The sequence below is a fragment of the Eublepharis macularius genome, chromosome 11 (genome assembly GCF_028583425.1).
Source record: "Eublepharis macularius isolate TG4126 chromosome 11, MPM_Emac_v1.0, whole genome shotgun sequence".
NCBI classification, from domain to species: Eukaryota; Metazoa; Chordata; class Lepidosauria; order Squamata; family Eublepharidae; genus Eublepharis; species Eublepharis macularius.
The window spans coordinates 62,058,229-62,082,532 of NC_072800.1; the positions used below are offsets into that span (position 1 = coordinate 62,058,229).

The 24,304-nt window shown below is 42.7% G+C and overlaps 1 protein-coding gene across 2 annotated transcripts in view; it reads left to right on the plus strand.

Moving 5' to 3' along the window:
* The first annotated feature begins 194 nt into the window (after positions 1-194).
* Positions 195-24,304, plus strand: part of HEPACAM2 (HEPACAM family member 2) — a 45,266-nt gene continuing 21,156 nt past the window's right edge. For both annotated transcript variants that reach the window (XM_054991568.1, XM_054991569.1), the window contains exons 1-3: positions 195-319; positions 15,288-15,638; positions 18,241-18,525. In XM_054991568.1, coding sequence (XP_054847543.1) covers positions 241-319; positions 15,288-15,638; positions 18,241-18,525 — 715 coding nt within the window. In that variant the 5' untranslated portion in view covers positions 195-240. The remainder of the gene's footprint in view (positions 320-15,287; positions 15,639-18,240; positions 18,526-24,304) is intronic.

Consider the following 24,304-nt stretch of genomic DNA (forward strand, 5'->3'; position numbering starts at 1 on the left):
TGGTCTGTGTTTGCTATGAATATACTAGAGCAGGGAATTATGATAGGGTCAAAGGCAATGAAGATGTCGAATACTAATCCAACAGGTGTTCCCACTCCCTCTGTCTTTTGTATACACATATTCAAATCACCTACAGCAAGACAAGGTAGGGGCTGTTAACTCAGAGCTGATTTCCCTAGCAAATAAACCCACGGCTGTTGGTTGAAGCTCTGACTGTACAAAAAAGAAGGTGGCCTTTGCATGGGACAGGATGCATACATGGATCCCTTTAGTGCGACATTTTATGAATTGCAATGCAAAATCTATGTTCTGCTATTAGGTAAGATCTGGCATGTTTTACTGTGCTCTGTCTAATGTTTCCACCATATGTGAGATTTTATTTCATAATGTTGAATGCTTTAAGTTCAATAATTTTACAGAAATTAAACTATGTGGGACTTCAGATCCTAACAACCTGAGTAATTTCTACTGAAAAGAGGAAGTGGGAATCACAACAAAACGGCAACAATAAGTTAATCAGTGCGTATGGGGCAATCTAGCTAGCTAATAGATGTTATGTATATATTGTATGTTCTTTCAGTGGTTAGAAAAGCACTATGAAATGTTATAGCACAATCCTAAACAGTGTGAGGCCAATGGACTTGGAAGGCTGTGACTTTGCTTAGAATTGTTCTGTTGGAGTAGCAAATATTTTCATCGCCTTTTTGAAAAAATGTTAATTATTCCATTACTATTTGTAGTAATATAATATAATACTCTGTTAAGGGTTCTCCAAAAGGTAGCTCATGAACTATTGGTAGCTGCTGCAAAGTAGCTCATGTATCAACTAGAAGACCCAGGAAAAGACGGTGGAAAAATCTGCTCTAAGCTTTTTTTAAAAAAAAAGCATGTATCGCATAGGATTTTTCTCTGGGCTACTTAGCTAATAGCTTCATTTCTAGAACAGGTCCTAGTACATATTTTGTTTCTTGAACAGAAGAAACTTTGTAACATGCCAGGGTGGGGTGGACGTAGCTTCAGATATTTTTCATCACTCCGAAGTAGCTTTCATTAACGAAAAGGCTGGTGACCCATGTTCTAAATATATCCTTAAAGTTATTGTAATTGGTTTTGTAAAAGTATATTTAGCATTAAAAACAAATTTGTTTCCAATAAAGTCGACCGGACTCTGTGTACAGCCCCCCCACCACCACCACTCACAAACTCAGCAGAAGAACCACAGAAGCAGTTTGCCGCTTCATCTCTGAAGGAAGAACATATGACACCGATAAGTCTGAAGTCTAAATACACCACAGAGAAAGTGTCATGAAAATCTCTAACATCAGTCTTTAATAATCTGTTTATGTGTCTGTTTCTATTGTTTGTGGTGTTCTGGGAGTTACTGAGAATTCTACTGAGTGAGAGTTCACTTCATGAACCTGAAGAAGTAAACTGTTGCCCATGAAAGCTTATTGTTCAATAAATCTGTTAGTCTTTAAGGTGCCACAAGACACCTTTTTGTTTTTATCAACCTAGAAGAGTCAGTTTGTGAACAAATTTCTAGCTAAGGTTTGCTGCGATCAGTTTTGGCTTAAATTGGCCTGTAACAGGAGAGGTCATGCAGTATAGTGATTAGTGCTGGACAATGTTTTGGGAGACCCAGGTTCAAATACTGCCCCTGCCTGGAAGCTTGCTGGATGACCTTTAACTAGTCACTCATACTCATACTTAGCCTAACCTACTTCACAAGGTTGTTGTGAGGAAAGGGAAGACAATATTGTAAGCCACACTGGGTACCTCATTATGAAGGAAAGTGAGGTACAAATAACATAAATGTAAGTACTACCCTTAATTTAATGTACATTTGCTTTCTCATTCACATTCTCCCTGCAAAAACATTAACAAATGATGCAGAAGGCTCAAAAACACATATGCAAGTCAAGGGTAAAACTCTGGAATATTTGAGCTTATTTAGCTCATATTGCATGTTTGTTTTTCATATTCTTGTGCAGAGGGCAGTCAACAGACCACGTGTTCCCATTCAGTGTGCCTTCATGTGAATACAGGGGTTCCACCGACAGAAAATTCACAGCAGCTTTCTTCTCAATTCACAGCTGAGAGGACATATGTGCGTACAAGTTAATTTAACAAGGGTATGTCAGCCCTGCCCCCACTAGGTGGGGAAGGTCAACTGCCTTGAAGCCTTCAGAGATAGGCAGGTTGTGACTATTCTAAAATAAAACAATACATAGCAAAGCATGTCACAGTCTATGGGAAGCTGCATTGGTCAGCAAGAGAGGATCACCCACTCAACCAGCCCCAGTGTAGAGCTGACTAAGGAGAAAGCTTACCATTTGCCCAGTGGCATAGGCAACCTTCTATCCTCTCACTCAGTCCTCTGCCTTCAGTAAGGAAGAAGATGGGGGGATGGTATTGATGCTGATGCTCTAGGAATTTCCCCCAGTCTCTAAGACCAGATTTCTTGCCATCTTGGAGGATGCCTGGTCCTAGCCAAAACACTCTTGGCAAATGCCATTCCAATCTCATCCAGTTTTAAGGAATGCATACAAGGTAATCAGCTTCATCTTAAATTAATGTGCAAACGACTGGTGTTTTATTAGCACAAGAATTACTAGGAAAATAGAAGAAGAGAGAAGACCCTCTTTGAGATGCTAATAAGACCCTGATATATACTGTTACCATTCTGTTCAAGGATTGATGGTTTAGAACGATAGAATTGTGCCCAGATGGCAGGTCCATAGCCATTTTAAATGCTTCAGTTGTCCACTGCCCACCTACTTTTGACACACAACACGGCTGAATCCACACACCTGTGAAGCATCTTGGCATTGCGCTAAATGTTCGCTAAACACCCGGAAGTGTAGCATCTTTCTAGCGCAATTCAGAAATCACGCTAGAAAGATGCTATACTTCCGGGTGTTTAGTGAACATTTAGCGCAACGCCGGGACGCTCCGAGGGTGTGTGGATTCAGCCCAGATGTTCTGTACAGTGAAGTGCTTTCTTCATTATTTTCTTATACAGAGGCCGGTACAGTGTGTTTAAACTGCACCAGTATAAAGCAGTATAAGAATGCATCCACACATAGGTTTTTCTCCTGGATGGGAAGGTGCTCATTTCTTAAGGTTCCACTCACATTGGTACCATTCAGTTTTCATCAATCCTTCACCATTGCCATTTCCCCTGCTGCACCACTGCAGGGCTTTTTACTGTTTTCTATTTGAAAAAATAAATAATTGCTTGAAGAATACTGCAGAATACTCTTGAAGAATACTGCAGTGATGTAATAACAATCAGTTGCAGTGATCTACAAGTTCCTCTGGATTCCCAGTTTTTGTTTTTGTTTTTAAAAAGTACATCTCTAGCTCTTTTCTTTGAGGAGTTACTCTACTTGGAAGTAAACACTGATAAAAATGTAAAACTGTAGAGGATTAAACTCAGGCTACGGAAACATGCCGTGAAATGCCTTGAAAATGAAAAAGAACCATGGAGCTTTTTACATTTAAACGTTAAACACAACATATGATGTCACTTTTTATTTAAACAAAAGCTGCATGTTGTTTCCAGTCAACAATGGTGATGTTGTGCTTACTAATACTTGAAGTCAGATAAAAAGCAGAAGGCAGCCTGAGCTCCACTTGGAGGTCACTTTGATAAAATCTACCCTGTTGATACACAACACAATGAAACTGACCTCAAGAAATCATTGGAGTAAGGAAAGTGCAATCAAACTTTCTACATAGCTATTTTCACTTTTCAGAGACTGGCTTGCCTTTAAAGTAGCTTTTAAAAATCAGATAATTGACATCCAAACACTGTGGTGTAGTGGTTAGCTCATCAGACTAGGATCTGGGAAACCTCTTCCAGGAAAGCTTTCTGGACGACCTTGTACCAGTTGTACACTTTCAGTCTAACCTACCTCACAGTGTTGTTGTGAAGATAAAATGGAGGCAAGGATAACAGTGTAAGCTGGACTCCCATTGGGGAGAAAAGAGTACCAATGAAGTAAATAATTTTTTTGAAATCTGTGATCTTGCTTTGGTCAAAAATATGGATTTGAGGCAAAAGGGAGCAGGGAGCTTTCCCTGAAGTATTAAAGCTGAATACAGGAAGACTAGTTTATTTCTATGGGCCTCTGAACAAATTGCCCCCAACCACACTCCATTGTTTCCTATGGGGGAAACATTTCTAAGGCTTTTCAGACAAAGAAATCTTAAGCAAAGGGGTAACCCCTAGCCAAAAGGCACTTCTCAAAGCAATTCCCAATGCAAGCTGAACCAACAAAGCCCACCAGAACCAAATTGAATGAAGGGGACCAACATCAAACCAGAGAACACCACCAGAAGCAACGTCAACCAAGATAATTGCAGCAGAACGACAATGAAGGAAGAAAGGACTGTGTTGCAAGCACAATAGAACATCAAACCTTTGCCAAACTGAAGAAAGGACTGTGTTGCAAGCACAACGGAACCAACAGCTAACATCAAACCATTGCCAAACAAGTCTGAGAAGCTAGCAAGGGGTGGATCTCACTCACTCCCCCTCTCTCCTGCTTCACTCTCCTCTTTCCTGGGAAAAAAAGCCCTGGAAAGCCTTGGAACATTGCCAAACAGAAGGGAAAGAGCTTGCAGGAACAGTGAGCCAGCTTTTAAAAAGCTGTAGATGTGTTTACTGGATAAACTCGAATATACTTCAGGTTATCCAGCATTAATTAATTTTGTATTCCCGATTCTATTTTGGATTCCTTGATGTTATTCAATATACATGAATAATATTGATAAGATATTATTTGAGTATATATTCAGTATATCTATACTGAATTGCACAACCCTAACTACAACATCTCTGTAAAGTGAATCCATCTTAGAGTCTCTCTAATTGTGCAGGTTTTTAAAGAGCTGGATCTAGGTTCCCAACTTGGGTTTCTGCAGCCATACAGCACTGAAAAAGTAAACGCTGTTTAAAAATAAATGAAAATAAAAAAAATAAAGGAGAGCCCAAACATTCTCAGAATGCCTTTGTGGGGAGCCCCCCCATTTTTACTGCTCAATATACACAGTGGAGCAGAAAAAACAAGAAACAAACCTCCCTTCCCTGCTATTTTTGCTATGGGGAAACAGCTTGAGTGGGGAAGGAGGAACCCTTCTTTCCCCTGAGGAGGCATTCTGAGGCTGTTTGGGCTCTCCTTTATTTATTTTTTAACAGCCGTTCCCCAACGGTGCTGTGTGCCTGCAGGGAACTCAAGCTGGGTTCTAGAAACCCAGACCTAACTCTCAGGGCCAGATCGACAGGGGGGGCAGGGGGGTAGTCTGCCCCCAGCGGTGTCAAAGAGGAGGCGCCAGGCACAACTGCCAGCCACCAGGAGCATGCAGGCAACTGAGCAGAGGGCTGGGAGCCCGCCCACACCATTCGCCTGCCTCGAGGGCAGGGGGCGCGCAGCAAGCATACCGCCCCCTCAGCATGCCGCCCGCCCCTTCAGCGTGCCGGGACAGCCAGCTTGCCGCGCAGGTGGCGCGCTATGCCCTGCATGATGACATCACGGAAGTGACATCACCACGCAGTGCCGGGAGCGCATGCACACCAAGCGCGCACACGCACATGGACCGGACTTGGGTTGCCCTGGGCACCAGCAACCCTAGATCCAGCCCTACCAACTCTTTAAAATCCTGCACATCTAGCTTGTCCCGTACTATTGTCCTAATACAGATGGGATAGGAGCTGTGAGAGAGTGGCTTCCTTAAGACTACTCAGTGGGTAAGAGCAGCTTTTCTGCTGGTAAAACAGGGAGAAGGCGATCCCCTTTAACTTCCAAAAATATTATAGCGTGGATAATGAGATCTCTATGGACAAAAGCCACTGCAGTAAGGAGGAGACCAACTCATTTTTTTTTATATAAATTTTTATTTTTAATTGCTAATATCAAAGAAAAAAAACTACATACAGAAAAAGGAAAAAAGGAAACGGGGAGAGGGAAAAAACAACATATAAAAAACACAAAATACAGCTACAAGTATTACATTCCCTTCATAATACAATTATTTAAAGTTAAACTTTCTAATATGCTATTAGATTGGTAGATCCTATAAGATACGAACTACAGTCAGGATCAGGTCTTCTTCCCCCCCTTGCGTCTCGGTCTCAGTTCTCTCTGAACAGCTACAATAGCTGCGCTCCCTCCCTCCTCCCCACTCCCCCCTTCAGATTCTGAATCTTCTTCTTGCTGGAACTCTTGATGATTAAGCACAAAGTCCCTCAGCTGTACTTCCGATATTATCTTGTAGGCTTGGTCTTTATATCTGAACCAGATGCCTTCCAGAAATAACCATTTGTATTTTATATCATGCTTCCTCAGAAGAGCTGCAAACCTTTTGTACTTGAATCTTCTTTTCCGAGCTAAAAATGGAACGTCCTTCAATATCTTAACCTTGTTGCCAAGAAAGTCCAAGTCCACATTGTTCGAATTATATAAAATGGTGTCCCAAGTCTTCTTAGATGAAAAATCAATAATAATCTCGCGAGGCAGCTGACGCTTCGTTGCATATTTTGAAGATGTCCGACGGACTTCCAGTATATCGTTTTTTAACTCTTCTTTAGTTGCCTTTGTGGATGACGCCAAAAGTTCCAACACCAAATCCTTTAAGTTTTCACTTTCCTCCTCCTTCACATTCTGTAGACGCAATACCGTCTGAGCACGATCCACTTGTAGTCCTATCAATTGATTCTCCAAAAGCTTTATTTCTTTGTTTGTTGCTCTCATGAGTGTTGCATTTTCCTGAGCAGATTGCTCTGCCCCGAACGCTACATCTTTAATGGTTTTCACTTCACTTTCAACTGAGCCAACCCTTTGTCCGATTTCATTTAGCTTATCAACAAAGGGCTTCATAGCTTCAACGACCGACCGTTTAACCACCTCTTCAAGAGATTCTCCCTTCCCTTGTAACGCCGCCAGAACAGATTTGCTCACAGCAGGGCTCTGCTTTTTCATCGCCATCTTGGGGGGGGGGGAGTCCGCCAACTAAGTTCCAAAACTCAGTGAAGGGGAATATATCCAAACCTTCTTAAGCTTCAACTCCCACCAATCCTTCGCATACGCTTAGAATGACAGAAGGGATTTGCTTACTTACAGGTTTTCACCTTAAATCTGCTTGTTGCCGTTCTCCATGGCCCGGCAGCACGCAATGTGCTGCGCAAGTCTGCTGGCCTCCATAGGAGCAGATGGGCTATTAACCCCCTGGATCGACTTCAGGGGGCTCTTCCCACAGCACTCCGGACTATGACCCCCTGACTGGGAGTCCTGGGGGTTAACCCTCACAGGTCAACCACCCGGTCAGGCTGCTCGGCCGCTTCCTCCCGGACCTGCGGAGAGGAGCGTCCGACATGGCCGGGAAAATGAAAACGAATCCAGGAGGAGACCAACTCATTGATGTCATGGCTGAGAAGGAATTAGAAATGCAGACTATGAGCTCATAGCTCATGCTCTTTTACCAGTTCTATAATGGGAGCACAAAAAAGAGTTCCTGGTAGTCAGGAAACCTGTGTAGATAACTTGGTAGACAGATATCTCACAGAAATCCTGTAGAATCATACAATTAGAAACAGAGCTGGAAGGAACCAATCCAACCCCCTGCAGTACGCAGGAAATTCATAGCTACTACCACACAGTCCCCCAGGGACCCTCTGCTCAATGCCCAGAGGAAGGCAAAAAAACACAGAATCCCTAGCCAATCTGGTCTCGAGGAAAATTTCTTCCTGACCCTAAAGTGGTGATCAGCATTCTCCTGGGCACACAAGAAATATCCACGAGAGCTGAGTGCTGGCTCATCACTTCTGCCCGTCCACTCGCAATATGCCTACATACTGAACCATAAAATCAACATTGCTGTCAGATGGACATTTAGCCTCTGCTTAAACCCTCCAAAGGAGAGCCCACCACCTCCTGAGAAAGCCTGTTCCATGGAGGAACTGCTCTAACCGCCAGGAAGTTCTTTTTAACATTTAGCCAAATTTAATTTTAACCTATTGGTTATGGTCCAACCCTCTGGGACAACAGAAAACAACTCCACTCCATCCTCTATGTGACAGCCCTTCAAATACTTGAAGACGTCTATCATATCACCTACCACCACCTTTCAGTTGTCCACTCTACAGGCTAAACATACCCAACTCCTTCACCTTTCCTCTCAGGACTTGGTCTCCAGCCCCCTCACCATCTTTGTAGCCCTCTTTTAGACTCATCCACTTTCTCAACATCCTTCTTAAACTGTGGTGCCCAAAACTAAATACAGTAATCCAAATGAGGACTAAGTAAAGCAGAGTAAAGAGATACCATTGCTTCATTTGATCTGGAATACTTCTGATCTGGATTGGGGTTGCCAGGTCCCCCAGTGGGGGCAGAGATCCCTGGCTCCCATTCTCTGCTCCCACCACCACTCACTTGGCCAGTGGGGGTGGGGGAACAGGCCCCACATCTTCCCAGTGTGGTGGGAAGATGTCACTCCCAAGAGTGACATCATCACATAGGCCCTGGGAACGCTCCTATACTTCTGCAGGAGCGCTCCTGGGGCCTGAGTGATGACATCATTCCAGGAAGTTATATAATTGTACTACACTAGAAGGACGTGCACACTTTGCATGCACAAGAGGGAATCAATAAGAGAAGTGCCAGGTCCTCCCCCCAACCCCGCCAAGAGTGTAACGGGACCTGGCAACCCTAATGTGGATACGTCTGCTGATGTAGCCCAAAATCTCAGTCACCTTTTAGTTACCACATCAGACTGTTCAGTATATGGTCTGCTAAGACCCATATATCCTTTTCATATGTACTACTGCCAAACAGGTTTCACCCATCCTATAATTATACATTTGATTTTTTTCTTCCTAAATGCAGAACTTTTAAATTATCTCTGTTGAAATTTATTTTGTTGAAATTAATTTTGTTAGTTGTAACTTGTAACCCAGTTTTTTAGCCTGTCAGGAGGATCATCCTGAATCTTGATTCTATCTTCTACTGTAATAGCTACCCCTCCCAATTTAATATTGTCTGCAAATTTGATGAGTATCCCATTTGTCCAAGTCATTTATAAAAATGTTGAACAACAAAAGGCCCAGGACAGATCTCTGAGGCTCTCTACTTGTCACTCCTCTTCAAGAGGATAAGGAACCATTTACTTGTCAACCAATTACAAATCCACTTAACAGTAGCAGCATCCAAACCACATTTTACCAACTCGTCTACAAGAATATCACGTAAACCTAAGCCTTACTGAAAACAAGATAAACTACATCAACAGCATTTCCATGCTCCAGCAAAGTAATAACTCTTCAGTAAGAACACAAATTTTGTTAAGTCTTATAGGTGCTACTGGACTCTTGATCTTTTCTACTTCGGTAAGAAGCTATAGTAAGAAGGAATCAGTCTTTAAGGAGTAACGTATGTTTGGATTAAATGAAATATTGTGAAATATTGGGATTTTCTGCATTTTTAAAAATTGAGATTGGAACTCCATTTTCTTACGTAGCTCCCAAACTGCTATTTCTGATGATATTTTAAACATATATTAAAATCTATTATGGCTGAGCCACAAGAAGTCTAAAGTTGTTCCCCATAACATAAATAGACAAAACAAGGGTGCTTTGTTGTCCATCAACAGCTTCCCTAATTCCTATTTCCTTCTGGCTGTATAGTAGTCCTTCTGTCCTCATTACATCTGAATAAATCACCAGACCATGTTCAGAAAGTACAAATTTACATCCCCCGCAGGCAGCTGAGCTCCACCCTTACTGTCAGCAAAAACAAAAGCATTATTTTTTTTTCATATGTTCCTTGCTTGTTTTTCAACTGTTTTTAGCTTGGACAGATTCCATGGCTATAACCAGGTGAGGTTTAAATGATAGCAAATGCTGCACAGAACCATCTGTTTTGACGATAAGCCTCAGTCATGACCTGTTTCACAAGAACCAGGCATACACACAGGGCTCATGCCCTGGACTCAATGGCACCTGCGGATTTTGCTATGATGATCATGTATTTGTTTAAGACATTTCTATCCAAAATTCCCAGTAAAATCTACTAACATCATTTTTAAAAGCAACAATACAAAGAATAGATTAAAATAAAATTAATAGTCCTCTAATTTAAATCCAGCAGTAAAGCTGGAGCATAACAAAGAAAAGCAAAGAGACTGGATAAATGACCTTAAATACCATCAGAGAGCAAACTGAACTTGGATGATACGTAAAGTTTAGCATAGAAGGTACCTGTTGGGCTGTTTACAAAGATAATTTGGAAATTTGGGCATTGTGACAGAAAAGGCCCTCTCTCCAGCAACCATCTGTATCATCTCCAAAGGCAATAGCACACTGAGAAGGGCCTGATGGCCAGTCAATGTGGGAGAAGTATCTTACAGGGCACTCCTATGCATCCTTACACCCCTCCAGCTTCATTGACTGCAAGGGTGTCACTCAGCTCTGCCTAGAACTGCTCTGTAAGATAGGCTGTGTGGAGATTTCGGCACTTTGACTTGAATCTGGCACAAACTGAGAGTCGGTTAAAGTCTTTAGCACCGGCATGGTACGCTTATTGGAGTCTATAGCAGATAACAAAGTGGCAGCCCCATTTTGCCCCAGGTGAAGTTTACAAGCAGTTTTCAAAGTCAGGCCCTCATATAATTCTCAAAGTAATCTTCCCTAGATATGATAAGAACATGACTAACTGTGGCCTCTTTCCAAGAAGAGTGACATACTCGTGTCTCACTCTGACTATAGTAGATGGCAGCATTTAATTGATGACCAGCCAACAGTGCTAGAGCTCCGTGATAATTTAAACTGTATCTACTCATTAAGCTCTGAATATTGCTTGTCATGTACTTAAAAACATACACTGTAGTGAGTTTAATGGAAAAGGAAAAGCCCCTCACATCAGGGTAGGAGGCAGAAAAGGCTTTTAGCTCTTTAACTAAAGCCCACTATAGCAAAACATTGCATCTGATAGAGAACTGCCAAGAATGATCAGTTTGACATTTTATCTTAACTACAACTCACATTTCTTTTTGGAAATCAAAATGAATAATTCTAAAAACTCACCTCTGCTACATGAAAACCCTTTCAATGGAAGAAGTCCCTTACATAGAGCCAAACTACATGAGATGAATTACACGCGTATGGCACGTGAAAGCACTTACACGTGTTTCCCCGTTGCTTTCCTGTTCACTCGCACACCGCGGTTACGCTGCACTCGATCTGCACTCGATCCAGTGCTCAGACTGGCATGTGTTTTTTCCCCATGGTATCCCATGATGCACCTTATCTTCGTGCATGCTCAAACCTTCCTCTGCAGATTTTCTGAGAGGGAGACTTGTTTACTGAATTGGACATATGGGGGGGGGAATCCGCCAGGTTTCCTGGGGGGGGTGCTAAAAATGGAGGTTCCACACCTCTGCTGAGATCTTGTAGCTCAGCCCACTAGGAAGGGGAGCATCTATGCAAAGGGGGGTGGGCAATCCACACCTCAGGAGCCATCGCAGCATTTCTTGCTCTTTCCTGTCTGTTTGTCCTAGCTACCTCTGATCTCCATTATTACCTATGGGGGGAACTATGGCTATCCAGGGTGATGGGGGTGGTTTGCAAAACAAATCTACAAAATTTTCAGGGAACCTACTGCTAACTGTCCTCTAAAGGCCTCCCCCAAGTTTCAGGGAGATTGGACCTTGGGGAGCCATTTTATGGCATCCCAAAAATGGTGCCTCCAGACACCCCATTTTTCTCTATTGTGGAGAAAAACTGACAGCAACTGCAGAAACCCAGGGCCGGCGCGCCCATGGAGGCCAGGTAGGCGGTGGCCTCGGGCGCGCGGGCACTGGAGGGGCGCTGGAAGGGGTGTTGGGGGGTGGAGACGCGCACAGCGAAGCTGGCATGACTGCAGCCAGCTGCAGCCAGTCAGCCAGCCCCTTGCTGCCACGACCGCTGCCACACACCCCAGCCGGGCGCAGCCTCTGTGCGCCGCTTGAGCCCCGCTGCCGCCGCCACACTTCCCAGGCGGGCGCAGCCTCCACGCACCGCCCCAGCAGCGGCTCGCAGCTTCTGCTCCCGGCTGGGGCGTGTGGGGGCGGCGGCGGTGGAAGCACGGGGCTGGCTGGCTCCGTTGCGTGCTCCTCCGCCCCAGCCGGGCGCAGAAGCCGTGAGCTGCTGCTGGGGTGGCGCACGGAGCAGCCTCCGTGCGCCGCCCCAGCCCCGGCTCGCAGCTTCTGCGCTCGGCTGGGGCATGTGGCGGCGGCAGCACGGGGCTGGCTGGCTGGCTGCAGCTACTGCTGCAGCCAGCCACCCCAGCTCTGCTGTGCACTCCTCCGCCCCAGCTGGGCGTAGAAGCCGTGAGCTGCTGCTGGGGCGGCGTACGGAGCAGCCTCCGCGCGCCGCTCCAGCAGCAGCTCGCAGCTTCTGCGCTCGGCGGTCCTCCACACGCCGCCCAGCCCCCCTGCGGCGCGTGATGACGTCTGCAATGACGTCATCACGCAGTCCGTGGCGCGCCCGCACGCACACGCCGCCGCGGGCGCCAAAACCTCTGGCACCGGCCCTGCAGAAACCCATACATCATGCCTTCCCCAGGGTCCAATCTCCTTAAAATTTGGTGGGGGGGGGGGGGTCTTTAGAGGGAGTAGGTCCCCTGCAAATTTGGTAAAATTCAGTCCTAAAATGCACCCCCAGGCCCCAGAAAGCCCCAAATTGCATTTCCCATTGGAAACAAAGGCCAAATTTTACCCAATTTGCTCTGTATTGCCAAACCAAACTGGAGAATGAGCACCACCACCCCCCATCCAATCCTTTTCAGGTTTAAGTATCAGGCATGTTTCTGAGCATTGGCTCAGATGCTTAATCGTGTTGCCACCATCTTTCTTCCTACCTCCTCCTTATCCCAACCAAAGATGCTGCATGGAGAGAAGGAGAAGGAAGTTGGGGGGGGGAGGTTATGCAGGAAGGAGGAGTAGGGGGTTGCAGCAGCGTCAACTACAAAATGAGAGAATTTAAAACATGCCAGATTAAAAGCAAAACAGTTTGGTATAAGTAGGATCTAAGAGCGGAGAGAGGGAAGCAGAAGCTGCCCAAAACCGACACTCCACAATGGTGACTTGCTGAGTATGACCATGTCCACTTGCAACCGTGACTACACCAGTTACTCAACATGTACAGGACCCGTGTTCACCTAGGGTACAATGGACACAGGCAGGTAGGAACAGACATGATTCTAGACACTTGCATAGCCTTGTGTAATTCATCTTGTCTAGTTCAGCTCTTAGTGAAAGGGAATACTTGAACACAACTCATAGTAATTACCCATATAAAACTGACAGCCCTACTTCCATTTTATCCTCACAACAATCCTATGAGGCAGGTTAGGCTGAAAGTGTGTCACTGGCAGAAGATCCCCCAGCAAGCTTCCATGGCAGAGTGGGGATTCAAACCTGGATCTTGCAGATCCTAGTCTGAAACTGTAACCACCACACCACAGTGGTTTTCATGGGCTGGCTGCTGTTGAACAGTAGCAAGCAGCCGCTCCTGGGTAAGTCATATAAGTTGCATGGTAGCATGTTGCCCAGTGATTGCTGCTGAGCCTGGCCCTTACAACATCTCCCTCAGAGGCCAAATGAGCCTTTCCCTTCCTCCTGCCTTGTACTGACAGAAACCAGAGGCTTGAAGGATGGCAATAGTGTTGTGATTGCTTTGCATCTGACAGAGCATTTCTTAAAGTTACAGGTGGTGGTGGTGGAAAGTACCCTCAAGTCATAGGTGACTTATGGTGACCCCTACTGGGGTTTTCAAGACAAGAGACTAACAGTACTGCTTCTATTATTTTGGAGATGTTTTAACACTCCCCTCAAAGTATTGTTTTTAGATTTCAGATTTTTCTGCAAACGTGATCTTTTTTGTCTATTCATGACTCCAGTCTCTAGATTTTCTGGATCCATTGATTTGGCCACATTGAGAATTAGATATATTAATGGTGATGGTGTTATATATAATTTGCACTTTTTTCATCTTAATTTTCCATCTGTATTATCTTGACTATACAGTGCTGATTATTGTCCTAGCTCTGCATTTGACATTGGATTGATTCTACTGAACTTTCTGTGTTTAAAAATGAAATGGAATTGCCAAAGTGGTTCTATAAATGACTGTGTTTAAAGGCAGAGTGAGAAATAACAAAAAGGGGGAAGATAAAGTTATAAAGTTCTTCGTTTGTTTATTTAAAATATGTATATACTGCTTCTAAAAAAGCCAGCTCCAAGCAGTTTATACCGGAAAAGATATATAGAGAATTCCAGTGCAATACAATTAAAACACTTTTTAGAAATACATAAAACAATATTCTAGAAAGTTTCACAAGTATAACAATATCAGCCGTGGGCTTATCAGAAAAGGATAGAAATGTCTTACAATCTTTCCTTAACCCTGGCAAAGAGGGGGTTAATTTAGGAGAGTTTGGGAGTTACAGCCATAAAAATCAAGGGAGATTAGAAAGAAAGACTGCTGAATTGCAACTGATAAGGAAGTTCAAGACAATGCATCCACCTGGATTGAATTGAGACCTAGGCTTCCTGTCTCATTACCAATGCTGATTTTTCCACACACACTACCTCTCTGCATATCCCACCCTATCCAATCACACCTGCTATTGTCATTCACTGGCTATTATCATTTGGCTTCTGTAATCAATCCACTCTTCAAGATATAAGGACAGATGGACTCACATTCTAGCTATATCTGAAGAACTGAGCTGTGACTCATGAAAGCTCATACCCTACCACAAATTTTGTTAGTCTTATAGGTACTACTGGACTCTGGCTCTTTTCTGCTGCTACAGACAGACTAACACAGCTACCCATCTTGATCTATTTCCATAAAAATCAGTTTTTGAATTATGACCATCCTAATATGTTGCCAAAACAGAACAATAGGCATCTACTTGGCATGCAGAAAGTTCCAGGTTCAATCCCCTGCATCTCTAGCTGAAAGGAACAGGGGGTATGTAACGTGAAAGACCTCTGCTCGAGTCCCTGAAGAGCCACTGCCGGTCTGAATAGGCAATACTGACCTTGATGGACCATTAGTCAGATTCAGTATACAGCAGTTTCATGTGTATAAGGACTGCTGGCCTGACTGATACTTAAAACACTGGCAGTTCCAGCATTTTTAGGACCTTCTTAGTACAATAGTGCATAAAGCACACACTGTTGCTGTTCATTTCCAATTCACATTTTAATTCTTTCTCACTTTTATGGCTTGTTAACTTTTTCAGGTATCTGTTCTGCATTAAAGCTGTCAGTACCATCACATACAATCCATGGCATTGAAGGGCAGCCACTCCATCTCTTGGTTGATTATAATTTCAACATAACAGTTTCCGATATTCAGATAACATGGATGTTTGAAGGGCCATCGAAGCACGCCATATCTCTGTTTATGTCTGTAAATCAGACACTAGTTTCAGACTTAGAGTTTCAGCATAAATTTACATTTATGCCTCCCAATGCATCACTGCTGATAAAGTCTTTACACTTTAGCGATGAAGGCAATTATACTGTTAAAATTACTATTGTTGGAAATGGGAGAATATCAGCAAGTGAAAAGATTCACGTTACTGTTGATGGTAAGTAACACGATCTTTTGGAATCTATTCTTCCAAATACAATTGCACCTATTGTGAAGATGTTATTTAATCTTTCATTTCAGTGGGAGTTTCAAAACATGCAACTTTTGTGTAGGAATAGATTTAAGTCTGGTCTAAACATGCAGCAAAACCAGGAGATACATAAACTATTCTTCTTTTCTTGGAAACGGGAATTAAATGGTAGATTCATGAGGTCATAGAGTGAACTGTATTGTTTCAGATTGCAGCATGGGGTGGGGCAGTTACATTTTTAATGCTTCCTGCAAGCATAAAATTACTACAGAGAAGTACAGAGTAGAACAGAGTCTTTTTCTCTTGTGTGCTATTTTTTGCTTGCCCCATTTCTCTACTTCAGAGAGTATTAAACAACAATCCAGCCAGCCACAGTCTCAGGTGATGTAGACATCTTACACTGGAACTCTCAAGTGTAGGGAGACACAATGCTAGCTGGGAAGCATAGTTTTAAAAGACAGAGCCAAAGGCTTTGCCTTCCTGAAGGATCTGTCAATTTCACCTCCCTTTCCAGAGGTGAAGAGGAAATTAACAAACCCTCTGAGGAGCTATTTTTGCCAGCTCTGTAGAGAGGAGAAATTGACAGACTTTCTTTTTAAACTACACTTTCTGGCTAACGTTGTGACTCTCTACACTTGAGCATTCTCATTTAAGATGCCTCGTGTAGAGAGACTCTAAGAATGCTTTCCTGGGGAAAAGCCCCATTAAATAAAACAGGACTTATGCGCAGACCTGGGCAGTTCCCACATGGCTTACCTGAACCCGGAACGCTGCGCAGCATGCCGAAAAAAACGTGGAAGATCGCGTTTTCTCTCGCAAGTTTTGCGCAATGTTGCGCAACATCAAGCAAAACTCACGAGAGAAAACGCGATCTTCCGCGTTTTTTTCGGCATGCTGCGCAGCGTTCCGGGTTCAGGTAAGCCGTGTGGGAACAGCCCTGGTTAGAAGGAGTGCTCTCACAGTCCACACTTTAATCTTAGCATTGTACCCTCCAAAGCTTCATATCCTGGAAATCTAGTTGGTCTTTAAGGTGCTACTGGACTTGGATCTTGCTGTTCTACTGCAGGCCAACATAACTTGCCCTCCTGAAACTATGGAGTACCAATTATGTTACCACAGTTTGCCATTATCTAAAATGACCTCATCTGACTAGCTTTGAAATCTAGGTTGTATAGAGAATTCATATAACATAATTAGAGCTATCAACTGCTTCGTTCTTTCAGCCGATTAGCTTTTATTTAGTAGATCAATGGATTAATAGGTTTGCATATCAATATAACCTCATCTGACAGTCTGTACTCCCCCCCCCTTTATCCACCTATCCCCTCTTTAACTTGTTTCTATACAGCAGACACCGGAAGCAACCAATTAGGGCTCTTAGACACCCCCCCCCCATAGAAAGGGAAGTTGGAGGAGTAAGAAAGAGCAATTTAAATACTTAAGATAGGATTTAGAAGTCCTACAAGCATGTTAGGAATAGCTTTCTCTTATAAGCAGACTAATGTAGTGTGATTGGCAGGAGGGGTACAAATTGGTGGTTAAACTCTAAACATCTTTCTAGGCAGCACAGACTGTGGTCTGTGTGATATAAAATCCAGTAATCTTTAACAAAAATTCAGATAATCTCAGGGAAACGTTTCTATTCTGCTCTCATAAGGAAAACTGCCAATTTCTGGCTATCTCCTTCTCTCTGAAATATTATACTCTATAGTGAAATTGTTTCTCCAAGCTAAATCTCTGTACAAATGTATATGGTTTATTCTCTAACACCAAAACAATTCTTTCCTCTTCTTGATTCTCATGAGCAAATGAAATTATTCCATCTTAATAACTAAGGCAGGAGAGAGATGAAGTGTGTCTTTACAGCACATCTGAGGAAGCAGGGAGTGAGTCACTAAGCAGTAGTATAATTCACCTCACAGGTGGCTAGCCTCCAGAGAATTACCAAGCACTTTTAGGTTAGTTCCTACTTAATTCTGTGGACACTCCATTTGCCCTGTAATGGGGGAATGGGGTATGGGAGTTAGTCTTCTAATGTCCTCAAAAACTAATGCATGAAATACTTTGTTGGTCTTTAAGGAGCAACTGGTCTTGAATTTTGTTCTGCTACTACAGGCTAATCTGGCTACCCACCTAAAACTGGAACCAAACTAGCTTCAAAATGAATGAAATGAAATCCCAGTCAGTACTTAGAAAACTGAAATTGGCAGGTACCTCAATCCTGCAACTGTAATACATTTAAAGCAAGGTTGTTGCATACATTTCACTCAAGTCAGAAAGCATGTGTGAAAGGAGGTGTTAGAAATGTGGTTCTTAGTGTTGAATTTCTGCTGCAACACTTGGGGGCTATACATTTCTGATAATGGATTGAGAAAATAGGCCTTCTGATTTCAGGTCTCAGCTCTTCCAAATAGATTATCAGTACTTTAAAGTCCAAAAGCGCTGACCATCCCTTCAGCAACTGGTGTGGTAATATACATGCGCAGGCATGCACGCACAGCCCACTGAACTATAAATGGTGTAAATATAAATGTCTTGGAAATAACATATTCTATCTCTTATGTTGCAGTTCCTGTCACAAAACCAGTGGTATACACTGAACCTTCTGTTGGAGTTACGGAATACAAGGGGAACATTACTTTGAAATGTACTGTGAGAAACGGCACACGGGTTATCTACCAGTGGATGAAAAATGGAAATCCCATTGAAGTCAGCACCAACTACTCTTTGTCTGCAAACCATGACACATTGTCAATTGTCCCTGTTGTTAAAGAAGCTATTGGGAATTACAGCTGTTTAGCTGCCAATTCTGTCAGTGCCATGCAGAGTGACGTGATCATGCCAACTATTTACTGTGAGTAAATGAGATATTTGTTATAGTAGCATATTTATATTGTTGTGTACATTAGCTGATTGGAGAGAACTCAGGTGAGTGGGCAGAAAACAATCAGTATGATGGTAGGCAACTGGTAAGTCTTTAGCACCAAAGAGTTATGTCTGCCCTGCGTGGACCCTCACACCGAAGGCCCATGAGGGCAGAAGGCCATCCAAGAGTAGCTGAAGAGAAATGAAGAAACCATACAGAATGGAGAGAAAAGTTTGTGTTCATCTGCTTCTTTACTCTTAACTTCGTATTATTATACTGTATTATTACTTGGGTGTTTCACAGTCAGTATAGGCAGCTTTATATATTTGTTTGAATTTTTACCTGTGAAATCAATAAGATGATCCATAATAAAGTATTTTGCATCAACTGGATCCAAATTTGACTGGAAACAACATGACAAAAATTACAACAGACTCTGCTGGGTTAGAAATAATGTCAAGGATATGCAGCGTTTCGGCGACTAGAAATGTGACTGACAAGACAAAGGACTATGAAAATTTACTTTGTTTAATCTAGCTGTAAGCAGACCGGTTTGCTTAACCCACTCTTGAAAGAAGTTTTGTTGACTTTGAAGAGGTTTGAAACTGATTTCAAAATAGCATGACAAAACGGGTGAATTTAAGCAAATATGGACCTTAGAAATCAAATAACGAAAAGAAAGAAAATAAGATAGATAAGACTTAATGTATATGGTAAAAGAATTATATTACGATCCAACAGATCCATAAGCACATGCATAAATCCAATTGATTTCAATGGAACTTACATCAATGTAACCACACAGTTACGAGCCGTTTCAATCTACTGGACCACATGCATTTTAAACTCTCGGTTCTAGGTAATGCTTCCAATAATAAACCTGTGGGGTTGTGTGGCTCAATGGTAGAGCATCTGCTTTGCTTAAATAAAGTCCTAGGCTCAATCCCTGGCATCTCCAGGTAAAAGTATCAGATAATAGGTATGAAAGATCTCTTTCTGAGACCCTACAAAGCTGATCCTGTCAGATAGACCTTGAGAGACCAATGATCATGCTCCATATAAGGCTCCTTCATGTGTTCATATCCAATCAGATTCCCAGGTTGGAGGTTGGGCATAGTCTACAACATCTTTCCCTTCTTACTTCTTTCTACACTGGCAAAATCTGCTTTCATGTTAGTATGTGGTGTTAACAGTACAGTTATGCCAGGGCTACTTTAATCAATTATTACTGGCCAGAGAGCATCCTACTTAGCTCTGTGTGTGAGTGAGTGAGTGAGTGAGTGTTTGAAAGTTAAGGGCCGAGTAAGATGCAAAAACTAGGCTTGGATATGGGAAACCCAGGCTTAAATCCCAGCTGAGTTCTGGTGTTCACTGGGTTCTTTTCAGAAGTCAGTATTTCAATTTTATTCATTCCACAAGGTTATTGTGAGACTAAAATGCCACTCTGAATTGTGAAGAATAATTGCACCTCAAGGTGTGATGACGTCAGAAATCACACCAGGAAGACGCCCTTGTTGCATGAGTATAGCACTATGCTGGGACTGCGGAATTGCCCAAGGTTAAAATGTAACAAATAATAATAGTATATCTTGGGTGATGGGGGCAGCTACAGCTTAGGGTAATTTCCTGTGTCCCCACAGGCAGCCTGTAACAGTGTAGTAAACCAGGAATCACTTCTATGCCAAAAAACAGACAAATTTATGTCCTATGTTACTGTCAAGAAATAGAAAGCAATACCTATGATGTAGGTTGACCCAATCAAGTTTTTAGGATTTAAATGGATTTAAATCAAATATATGTGAATAAAATTTATATTGCACATTATACTTCTCTTTCCGTATCTAGCCTCCAACATTACAGAACCACAAGCAAAATATTATATAACTCCCCTCATCCCAAATCCTGGGAGTTCCCTTCCAGTCTGACATGTGGTTTGTTGACACCACTACAATGGGATTACAATGGCTAGAACCATTGGGGTGCCAGCAGCCATCTTTTGCTTGAGTCCTTGGCATGTCTCTTCCTGTTGCAAGTCTGAGTGAACCTTTGCATGCCATTAGACTTACACAAATGGGTACTTGCAAGGATTGGCGAGGGGTCTCTCATTTTTCCCTTCCACACTATTTCTCCTTTTCCTTCCCTAAAAGCCACCCATAGTTTCTCCCCTTTTCCTGCTTCCTTCTCACCCACCACCCAACCTACCTTTATCTGCCCTCTTCAGCTTTCCCTTCTTCCCCCCTCCTGGTAGCCTCTAACAGGAAAAACTATGGCCCAGTAGCATACCGCCTATGGCCAGGCCAGACCCATTTGCACAGTGGAGAACCCACAAAGACCTTCCCACACTATTTCCTCTTTCCAGCCTCCTGGCAACTCCCACATACTCACCTTTCCCTATTTCTTTCTTTCCTTTCCATATATCAACCAATCCTACCTTTTATCTGCTCCTCATTATCAGCTATATTTATTATATATTTACTTCATTCTCCTCTCCTCCATTTATCCTCATAACAACCCTGTGAGGTAGGTTAGACTGAGAATGTGTAACTGGCCAAGGTCACCAATGAGCTTCCCCAGCAGAGTGGTGATTCAAACTTGCATTTCCCTGCTCTCACCACTACACCACACTGGCCTTTGTGAGATGGCTACTGTTGAATGGTAGGAAGCAGCTGGCCCTGGATGAGTTATGCAAGCCACGTAGTAGTACGTCTCCCAGTGATTGCTGCTGGGCCTGGTTCCAATGAGTTCTCCCTAAAAAGGCTGACAGCCTTGAAAAGGGCCCTGCGCACTTTCCTTTTACTGACAGAAACCAAGGCTTCAGCTGACAATACTGTTGTGGTTATGGATGCCTCGCACCAGCCAAAAAAGGCATTTACTTCTTAAAGCTACAGGTTCTTCTTTTGTCATTTTGGAAAGGATTACTCTTTTTTTTTTTAAGATTTCAGATTTTCTTGCAAACGTAAGGCTTTTCTTAAGTTTGGAGAAAAATCTGGCTCGTCTGTTCATGGCTGCAGTCTCCAGATTTAAGGATATGCAGCTTTGGCCATGTTGTGAATTATATATTTTGATGATGATATAAAAAAGCAGCCACTTTGGTCTGCCTTAATGGTTCATCTATCCCTTGCCAGCTGCTACCATATAGTATTCCGTGATGTAAAGACGTTATCACAAACATTGGTGGTAATTTGCAGCTTTCCATATTGGTTATTTTGTAATAAGAATGATAGCTGATGTAAATGTTATGGCATATTAGTTACAAAATATAATCCATGTAGTTTCAGTTTCTACAGTTACATAAATCTCAGACATGGAACTGCTGGCTTCAAACCAACAAAACTGTCCTTCAATATCATGGAAGTCAGCAGCAGCAATGATGATCTCATCTACTTTTGCTTTCAAGTCACATAATTTAATCTAAACTTCAGTTGCTTTTCTCAATAAGAAACTAGTGCAGGCTCCAGTCTATGCATATGCCATATGCCATCGCTGCCAGGAGAGTTACAGTAATAATAATAATAAAGGTCACTCACAGTCAATACTTACCATCTGTTCAGAGCTAAGATGGATAGCAGTTTCATGGCGACAGGAGCAATTGGTCATGTTCTCACTGAGAAGTAAATTGTTGCTAAGAAGAGGTGATTTATTATTTTACAAGCCATTTAGTAAATAGGTTTTAGTAAGTGAAAAGGTTCAGTCTGCTGAGAACTATACTGGGAAAGAGATGGTTTTGAGAGAATTATACCAAAGACGTCCTTAAACCTAAATGCTTTTTATTTGGAAAAATAAACATTGCTTTAACAGGTGCTTTTATCAGTACTACTTTCTATTTGTCCATTAATTGAAAAACAAATGTACTACACAGCTAATGCATTTTGTACAGAAAGAGATCAGTGCAAAACTCGGAAGAACAGATTAGCTTGCCAGTTTGATCGCACGGCCAAAGCCAATGTTCTAAGTAGATTGTTTGAATTCAGCAGGTAATTTGAGCTTTCCTTTCCGTGAGTTCTGGTCTCACGCAAAATAACAGATGTTGAGACTAAGTTACCATCTCTGTGTTTCTACACGGTTATGCAAAATCAGGAACACGGGTCTTGGAAAAAAGCAGCTATATTTCCCCTCTTGCATGATATGACCCAAGGAGGAATATATTTGGTCAGGTGTAGGGGAAAAGGATATGAGAGTTTGTAAGGAGGTGGGGGAGGACTTGGTCTGCCACCATGGTTTGTGAGAAGGTGCTTATAATGATTATTATTAATAATAACTGTGCTTATATACTGCTCTTCTAGACAGCTTAGTGCCCCACTCTGAGTGGTGAACAAAGTCAGTGTCATTATTATCCCCACAATATAGCTGGGGAGCTGGGGCTGAGAGGAGTGGCTTGCCCAAGGCCAGCTACTGAGCTCATGGCAGTAGTGGGATTCGAACCAGCAGAGTGCTTATTCACAGTCCAGTCACTTAACCACTATACTACAGCATACTGGTTGTATATGTCTTGTGATGCTCAGCAAGGACTTCGTTTGAGGAGCTGTGACACAAAAGAAAGCTGTAAAAGAAAAGCTAACTTGTTCCTTTCTTAACTGGGGTAATGATGCCTCTCTTTTAAAGGGCATGGCTGGATGCTAAAAAAAATAGCAATACCCCAGATTAAAAGTCTTTGTCTCTAAACAAACTCCTCTTTTAGTAAAATGTGAAATAAATGTTCAGTTCAAGTGGAAGAGTCAAAGGGATTTGGTCAACTCAAAGGCAAAGGGAAATAAAACTTAAGCACACACATGTAACTCCTAAAAGGTAAAAGTAAAGGTAGTCCCCTGTGCAAGCACTGGGTCATTACTGACCTAGATCGAAATACCTTGATTCAAGTTTGATAAACACTGAGGTCTGCCTTCTTCACTTGATCAACAAGATCAAGAACAGAACAGCTCAGAACCAACAATGGGCCAAGAGCCAATGGCCAGGTGGTCCATAAACTATTTCAATTGTAGAGGTCAGCTACCCCATTGGTTTTAGTAGGAAAATGGAAGGATCATCCAATTCCAATCAAGGCTCAAGTAGGATTTCATGATCAATCTAGAGATGCTCTTCACAAGTAGTTAAAGCTAGCTGGACCAGGCTATTGTATTTCCCCAGACCGTCCAGACTATGCCTTTCTTCTGGGATGTGCTATTGGCTTACTGGCTCTCTCTACTGACTGTCCCTCTTCTGCGGTTTGTTCAGTTGGCCATAGAAATCAGGCCTTTTCCGTTGCTACACCCATCATTATAGACTGGCCATGCCCTTTCCCTCCTAGCCTTTACAATGGCTTTTAAAACTGTTTCAGAATGCAATTCTGGAATCTTATTGAATCAACCAGAAATGCCTTTATCCAGGGCTTTTTTTCAGCAGGAACGCGGGGGAACGGAGTTCCGGAACCTCTTGAAAATGGTCACATGGCTGGTGGCCCCGCCCCCTGATCTCCAGACAGAGGGGAGCTGCCGAGCGACGCAGAGGGCAATCTAAACTCCCCTTGTCTGGAGATCAGGGGGCGGGGCCACCAGCCATGTGACCATTTTCTCCGAGTTCCACCACCTCTTTTCCCAGAAAAAAAGCCCTGCCTTTATCTACAGAGATGATGAAATGATTTATTTGGTGTATGTGTTGGGCTGAGATTTTTAGAGTTTTAATGGTTTTGTTTTTGTTCAAAGCCACCTTGAGCATTCTTCAGAAATGGGCTATAATTTTCTTTAGATAAATATACTTATTAGAGTGTGGTGTGTTAATGCATTGTAAAACC